At 42.4% G+C, this 8,749-nt stretch overlaps 1 protein-coding gene across 1 annotated transcript in view; it reads right to left on the bottom strand.

Annotated features, from left to right (window-relative positions):
• Positions 1–1,395: 1,395 nt before the first annotated feature.
• Positions 1,396–8,749, bottom strand: part of STK10 (serine/threonine kinase 10) — a 375,502-nt gene continuing 368,148 nt past the window's right edge. The window contains exons 18-19 of the mRNA XM_078653004.1: positions 6,060–6,173; positions 1,396–5,381 (exon numbers count right to left, since the gene is read on the bottom strand). Coding sequence (XP_078509130.1) covers positions 5,244–5,381; positions 6,060–6,173 — 252 coding nt within the window. The 3' untranslated portion in view covers positions 1,396–5,243. The remainder of the gene's footprint in view (positions 5,382–6,059; positions 6,174–8,749) is intronic.

Raw genomic sequence — 8,749 nt, 5'->3', positions numbered from 1 at the left:
TGCTACTGAATTTTTAAATTTATTTTAAATTTAGATAACTACTTGCAGTGGCCCAAATGCGCCCACGTGGAGCGACATAATTAAGGGAGCAGCTGATTCTATAGAGAATTCTATTCAACATCCAATGGCAAAAATAGCTCACTTCAAAGCAATGCTGTGGAAGCTACATAACAAAGATGTTCCTTTCCTGTTACAATTTCTAGTTAGCTCCTGATCACATCATTTCCAATCAGCCAAAGCTTCAATTCCCTCCGGTTAAACAATTACTAATATTAGGTTCCAGTTTTGGTTATACACAAACATACATTCAGCATGGTGTATGAATAAAATTCAGAGTGGGCAGAGTCATTCCATGCAAGAGTGTCTCACAATTGTTTTGGACCAATTAAAATTAACCAGAGCATTAAAATGCAGTATCTAATGTTCCATTCCAAGTACACCCATGTCACTACATTAATGGGTCACTGCGTTAATCCCATTTCTTCGATGCCATCACTACAAGAATACCCCTGCATAGAATAGGACTACATAATCAAAGATTAATACAATTTAATACTGTTTTACTAGAATATAATTATACATTAACGCCAATTGAATATAAAATATTACAATAAAGAATGATAATGGTAAATATTTGATTTAACCAAGTCTGGGGGGTGAACTCCGCTCGTGGAGTTTTCCACACTCGACGTTACGAGGAGCTTGCGGAGTTCTGAAAACCTCCACTTCGCTGAGTTTTTCCCCTCGCTCGTGTTCATCAACGTCAAGATGGCGAGCGCGGAAAATCCAACTCCCGGCAAGATTTTTCCTTGTTCGCGATCGTCAACATCAAGTTGGTGAGCACGAGCATAGAAAATCAACCTCCAGGCAAGATTTCTCAACGCAGGCGGTCAGATTTCTCATTGTGAGTTGTTGCGTATGCTTGCAACTGCTCACGTTGAGAAACCGTCCGTTCGCGTTGAGAAAGCTGCTGCTCGAGTGGCATAAAGGAAACAGCACCTGCTTGCGCTGTGCATGGTGCCACTCGCGATGATTGCACAGTGCGGACAAGCACCTGGCACTGATAATCACCATGAATGGTATTTATATAAAGAAACTCCACCGCTTGCGGAGCTCCACGTAGAATGGCAGAGTTTTTTTTTCACTTCGTTGAGTTCCGCATAAGGAACTTCGCCCGTAGGTTAATTCGATAATAGATATAAATATTTTAAAAAATCAAGGTCATTGTGGAGCATGGTTTTGGCAATGGTAAAATAAATTAAAAGCTTAGCTTAGGAATGCAGTGAATGTCAAATGGTGGCATCAACGTAGCAGTGCGATCAATGTAGTTGTACCTATAGGTTCTATCAAACATCTAATATTACAAATCGAATTATCAAACACAGTAGCACTGAATTTAACACAAACTGTTAGACCCTTGTTATTTTATTAGCATATCACTCACGACATACCATCATTTGTGCACAGAAAACATCTTGACAAAGTATGAAGCATTTAGTCTCTAACGAAACATAAGGTTTGCAGACTCCTAAAAATACAACACTTTTATTTGCTTCCATGGATGCATCTGCAAAAGGCACTTTTGTGGAAAAAAATCTTTCTTTAGACTCTAAAATATGTTATTAACAGTTCTATGAACTATACAAAACAGATATACCAGGATTTCTTCCATTCGAAACCCTGGAACAGATGAACACAACATAATTTGATAACAAAAAAAACACAAGGGACAGCACAGTGTACTATCTTGTAATACCCCGTATAAAAGAAATTAAAATATATCTCTACCACCCAATGATTAATATTGCACAACTCCAGTGATGAGAATTCCATTAACTGAAACCAGATGTCACTTCCTACAATCAGATCACTTCTGTAATTGGGCCTGAATGGTTAGTTTTCTGCCTGTAAATAATTTCAACTGGGTGTTACTTCCTTTAATTGGTACTTACTAATCATGTTGCTCCATGTAGGGTTTGTCACTTAGTCATGAGTTCTAACTGGCAAATTACTTTCTGTAAATGGCTCATAATTTACATATCACGAAAGCGCCTAAATTCTTAAAAGGGCACTTCCTATAATTATTTTGGATGATACTTCACTTCCTAAAGTTGTTTCTAAATAATGGAGTTACTTCAAGTGCTAGGCTGTGAAAGAACAAGTTACTACCTGTGATTGGTTGCATATAGATATTCAACTTCCTGAAATTAGTTGTAGATGAATTTGTCACTTCGGTAATCGCCCCTAGCTAGAAATTACACTTATAGTCGATGTATAGGAAGAGCAATTGTAAGATGTCTAACATGCTACAGTGAGTAGGCAGTAATTCCTTTCAACAGGTGCACAGTCTTAAAATAGGAAAATAACTTTGGTAATCTTTAGCACAAAAGAACATGTTAGCCTTTGTGGTTTAATCTGTAGATTTACCAATTATACGCGTCACCAAATGATACATAAATTGGCAATAGGACATGGTATTGATCAAATGTTTTCATAACATGAGGGTGATTGACTAAGAAGGATTCACAACTATACGGTTGAGAAGGCGAAACCGTCCAGCTGTTGCAGTGGAAAGTGATTGTACTTACAACCAGCATGGTCTTCGGTGGTAATATGTTTACATGAATCCAGTTCCAGTGCATGTCAGCTACTGAGGAAAGAGTCATGTCATTTATGTCAAACACTAGCAAATGTGAAATTGAGCTTTCCACCCACCAGGGCGTTGAAAGCTCTATCGGGCCAAGGTGCTTGAGAGTCGACAGACTCCCCTCCCCATGCCCCGATAGCCAGCAGCCTTTCAGAAGTTCTTGACTGCCACAAAAGCTTCAGAGTCCCTGAAAGGCCAGCCTGTCTCAGCATGTGACATGAACTGTCAGGCACAGGGTTGAGGACTCCAGAAGGGCTGTATCTGGGACATGTAAAGCTTTGATATTTCCAAACGTTCTTAGACATTTCCCAATACAATAAAGGTTACGAAGCCTTGCGACACAATGGGGAGTCTAATGAATGTACTGCCCAGTGCAACATACATACAATGCTACCTGGTAAGAAACCAAACCTCAATGCCGATTGCTGCATGTTTATATACATGACGCGTTTTAGTTATCCTATTGTTTCAAGTACTGCAACTCAAAAGCAAACAGATCCAACGTTATCAACCTTTAAATGGAGATGTGGAACGCAGTGCAATCCTTGCTAGAACTAAAACATTCAGGACTGAGTTTGTGCAGGTTACAAACCTGATTTCCAATTAGAACAGCATCCTGTACGTTACACGTGGTAAGTCGCTTATCTTTTATCTCTATGGCAGTTTTCATTCAGGCAGTAAAGGGTACTGAGGTTCTTTTGGGAAGCACCGGGAGGGTTAGGTAGTAGGAAGACCTGGTTGCACTATTATATGGCATAATGAGAGAGGGGTGCATTGCTGTGGTAGGCAAACTGATGCTACTGTGGTTTGGACAGTTTGGAAGGGGAAGTGACGTGGAGATGTGATGTGATAGTGAGGGTAGTGAGATGTACATGTATGGCGTACAAGGGGTAGTCAGGAGGTTGTGGTACTGGGTGTGGTGTAGGAAGAGGATGTGGTGTAGGTTTCCTGGGTAGGAGGGATGTGTGATGGGAATCGTGAGGGGGTGGAATGGTGGGAAGGAAGTGGTGCGGTGAGCGATGGTGGTCTTATGGATGTTGGGTAGTGGGAATCGTGAGCTGTGGCACGGTGTAGCAAGGTGCACATAGTGGGTGAGGTCCCAGGGCCAGTGTTATGGAGGTGTGTGCGGAGTGGCGGGCTTTGCAAAGAGGATATGGGGAATAGTAGATGGGTGGTGTAGTAGGAGGGTTGGTAGCGAAGGGAAGGACGGAACCGGGAGAGCGGTGAAGTGTATTTATTCACCACATTTAGATGTTAAGTGCCCACTTCTTTTAAAGTGCCAGAGGAACTTCAATGCCAAACATTTGTACCTATTTTGAAAGGCAACCCTTGGCTCCTAGCAGGCTGCACATTCAGGGACTCTACCCAGCATAAATTTACCTTGGCCGCATTGTGTAACATGGGAATGATTAGAAGCTCAATAGAAGAAAGTGCGAAGGACTATGCTGAGTTTATAAACACTGTGGTATCAGTTCAATGAAGCACATAGCACCACCATAAAGCCCCAATATTAGAAAACAGCTTGAAAGCTCTAAAAACAAACACAATTCTGTCCCACAAGTCTTTGGTATCAATTAGAGTTAGTACAGCACGTTTTTAAAACAATGCACCTCTGCACAATACAGCAACTATTCCAAATGTCAGCCTCTGGTCCATAGCCAGTACTAGTATTAAATATCCTGTATCTCTCCTTCCAACATGTAGCCTCTCTAGACACACTAGCCTGTGTTCTATATCATCCATTTCTGAAATGAAGTGCAGACATGAAGTGGTTTAAAGGAAAAGTGCTTTCTAGAATTCACAGATATGACTTGCTGTGTCCATAAACAACCTACATTAGAGTCGTCCAGTGGCCCCAATGGGTGGAGGTAGCCGAACCAGCTATCGTTTTGCTGCATTTCAGAATGCAGATTTTGACACCATGGCCCCGCTTTCAGAGAAAGTTGAAAATGTGTCCTTTGTTGGGGAAATTCAAAAGTCATAAATGAAAGAACTTAAGATATTAGATTTCACATAACAGGAAACAGTACCCCGCATTTTTAACCCAACACTGACATCACGAAAAAAGAGGCACTGCTGAAGTATGAAATTCAGGTAGAATTAAAATGCTTGTCTACAGTGTCTAGAACAGATATATATCTTCACAGTGACGCACGGTCCATTTTATATCATCCAAAATTGCACTTTCTTCATGTAGTTCTATCTTGCTGCTTTTTCAACACTTCTCGCGAAACGGCCATAATTCCCTTGTCCGCAAGATCCCAGTTTTACATTGATAAAAAAGTTTTTTGCCCATGAAACGGCATGAAATTCGTACTCCTTGGCAGATAACTCGCCTTCCATCTAATGTGAAAGTGAATGTGCCTGAAATAAAAGCAAAAGAGAATATGGATGGTTGGAGATTCAGGAGTTTTGGTGGGGGGGCTCAGCGGTCTCACAGGCACAGTTCCTGCTCGCTTTGACCAGCTCAGTGTTAGTGCAGGTGCGTTTGTCATCTTGTCCTGAGGTGTTGTGTTGGTATAGGCACACTGTCACCTTTTCCTGAGGAGTTTGGGGTCTGGGTAGGTCAGACCTCGGGCTTGTTGATGTCTCTTCATTAGGAGACCTCTGCTGAAACGTAAGGAAAAAACTTGGCTGGTTTGTTCAGAGTCTGGTTCTGACCGTCCATATTCACCGCCATGATAAAGAAGTCCTCCAGATCTTGCTTTTTCCGATTCAGCTCGTCTTCCAAAGCCTAGCAAAACATCGAAAGAAGCAAAAATATATACATATTTAGGGAAGCCAGACTGTCTCAGAGACTGCAAAGTGTAGAACATGTCATCTAAAAGATTGCTGTGGAAGTTGGTTAACAAGTCGCCTGAAAATGGTGCGAGCACAAACATCAGTCAAAACCCAGGAGGCCCAAGATTGGAGTAAAGAACGCCTTTCATTCAGGAGCCTTCTTACCAGTGGCGGCTCCTCCGCTATGGCGGAGAAGCGTCGCCCCACTGAACAAAAGAAAAACTAAAATGATAACTATTGTTATTATCATTTTAGTTTTCCTTTGCAGTCAGCATGTCTCGGGCGGGGCTTGGCACGGCTGGGGAGAGGAGTGCTTTGCACTCTTTAAGTGGGCATGACTGCATTAGGCAGCCTGTTGATGAACATGCAAAGCCTACCATTCTCTATCTGAGCTCCGATCCGCAGCACTCAGACCATCACAACACTGCACTGCAGCACTGTGATTGGCTCAGGGGAACCTGGGAGCCGGGTGCTTCCCGTTGCTAGCTGGGATTGCAGAAAGGAAGAGGACGGAGAACGGAGGAGAGGCGGTGTCCAGCTGTATCAGCAAAGTGTTGTTTTTATTTTCTTTGTCCTTGTCCCCAGTCTCTCCCCGCCCCACCACCTGAATTCGGTAGCTGCCGCGTCTTACCTTCTTCCGTGGCCGCAGCTTGTCCCTCCACTCGTGCATGATGTGGTTGTGGGCGTCGTCCAGTGATTTGAGCTTCTGGGACTCGTGCTCCGTCAAAAGGTGGCACTTCTCATTCTGCGAAAGGAATAAAGGGAGTAATAGCTATGAGGACACAGATGGAAGAGGAGGAGGCCATGCAGGCAGCCATCTTTCAATATTGGAGTAAATTGTTGATTCTTGTGTTGCCCTACAAACAGAGAAGCCATGCCAGAGTTTCTGGATAACCACAACAAACCATTTAGCATACTATTAATTTAAATGAGGATCAATGACAAAGTCAGTGGTGGTTTTGAAAAGTTGGCATTGCTTCAGCCCCAGAAACCCAGCAGTGGTAACCTCTATATGAAGCCTGTGAACCAATTCGCCTCTAGGCTCTTGGAAGAGTGCAGTCTGCAATCCAGTTAATGGGCTGGATTGGGAGTACTGAGGTTTGCACAGGCTGCCTATGTGTTCCGTCTTCTCACATTGAACCCTGGTGTAAGTTCACACTTTGCCCACCAGTGCAAGCGTTTCATAGTGTCCACCAAATGCTAGCTCCTCACACTCGCCACCTGTGCCAGGCACTCTCACCCAGCCCATCATTGCAAACTTCTCACACTTAACACCAAACATGCTGATAATATGAGAGGAGTTACACCATGTTCCTTCAATACATGGCCTCTCTGCTGAGGCTGTCAACAGCTCTGATGCTCGGGAGGGGGAAAGAGAAACATGCATATGCGTCCAATGATACACACAATGTAACTAAGGAAAGAGACATCTTTAGTCGCAAGGATGTGAAGGGGGAAAATGAAGAGAAAAAAATAGCGCGAAAGATGTGCATCTTTTCACTCACTTTCAGTAATGACAACACTTGTGGTCTCAACAGCAACCAATCAGCCACAAAAGTATACACACACCTTCACAGCAACAGAGACCGTGAAAAAGTATCCCATTTTTTTTCTTCCGCTCACAGATCTTCGTTATGAGTTGTGTTCAACAAATTATCATCAAGCACGTTTACAAGTTTGTCTGGGTGCAGAATTGCACTTGGAGATCTCATAAAAAGCAGATAAATAACAAACGAGAGTAGAAAAGGCGCCACAATTCGGAACATTCAGTAAACGGTACAGTAATTCAACGACCTGCATGTTATTCTAGGCCTCAAATTTGTATAGGGCATTAAATGGCTTAGTATTACCACTTGGTAACGTTAACAGTTTGCGAGAAATTACCTTTCAATGTTACCAGATAACCATTAATGGAGCCAAGTAGGACAACATATCAACATGTGCCTATCTCAACACCAAGTCAGAAGACCGAAGCAAACAAAAACTTCCTCCAATAACATATTTTCATCACTACAAACCATCATCAATGAAAAAGGACCATTGTAAAAACTTTGCAAGAGTGCAAATAGTCCACTGCAATCAAATTAAAGTAACATCTTAGTCTTCGTGAAGCATCACTGAACACAAAACCACCCTTCATGGAACCTCTAATCCTACAAGGTCAACGAAAACCACACAAAACGTCCACTCACTGGATGACTCTTGGGCATCACCAGGTAAACTAAAATAGCTTCCACTTTTCACCGACTTGAAGCCTTGAATGACCAGGTAAACTCTTCCTTACATTCGATTACTTCAATGTGAATTGAAGAACTTTACAATTTTCTACACCAAGCGGTGAAAGACCGCACCACACCTCCAAACAAGACTGCAACATGATATTTCAATAGAAATTATCTGTCAACACCCTTAACTACACTCCATGGGACAAACCACTGAGGCATTCCCTTTACATTCACTGTTCAACAACTAGCAACACTGCAACAAGCATATCCTGCACTAGATTTGTAGAGCAATCCAACCCGTCCTTCACCACTCTACCCCAAGCCGCCCTCAACAAAAACATTCAGGATAAATACAAACGACCCTGACAAATGCCATACTTCATTCAACGGGTTCAACAACTGGCACCGATCTCTCAAAAAGAAACAAGATTAAGTTAAGCCTGGAAACATCATCATCATCACATCTGACCTCAAACAAAATACAAATACCAAAGAAATACAAGCAGCAATAAAACAGATCAAAGAAAACAATCTATCATGCAATTTCTAACTTCTTCCATACCAATATGAAACCAATAATACGAACATCTTAGGGGAGAGGATGTAGCCTTGTGTCTACAGCGGTCGACCTCGAAGCTTGGGAACCAGGTTCGAGACTCGGCAGGGACGCTCAACATCCTGTGATTCTAGGCAAATCACTTAATGCCCCCGTGCCTAACAAAATGAATGTGTCCGTCTGTAACGCAACTGGTGCTCATGTAAAGTGCTCTGATACCTTCAGGTCTAGTTCGTGCTATATAAAACTCCAGAGAGTAAAAAATCTTCAGATGGCAATGACAGACCCCAACCCATTGATATAGCACAACAAAAGGATTCACAGTTGGACAAACATCTTGGTCCCATCCGCAGTCAAGTTCATAAACCAGTCCTTTACAGAATTAATTTTAGTTTTAACCCTACAAAAGCCATTGTCATCCCATTTTTGTTATGTGCCATCCAAGCAAGCATTACAACATGCCATCATCAATTTCTTGCTTAGGGAAGCCACATTAAACCCATCCTTCACCAACAACTTCAGTCTGACCATTAGACTCTT

Source organism: Lissotriton helveticus, chromosome 7 (assembly GCF_964261635.1).
Source record: "Lissotriton helveticus chromosome 7, aLisHel1.1, whole genome shotgun sequence".
NCBI lineage: Eukaryota > Metazoa > Chordata > Amphibia > Caudata > Salamandridae > Lissotriton > Lissotriton helveticus.
The sequence above is the reverse complement of the archived record's forward strand: the minus strand, read 5'-3'. Positions and strand labels throughout refer to the sequence as shown.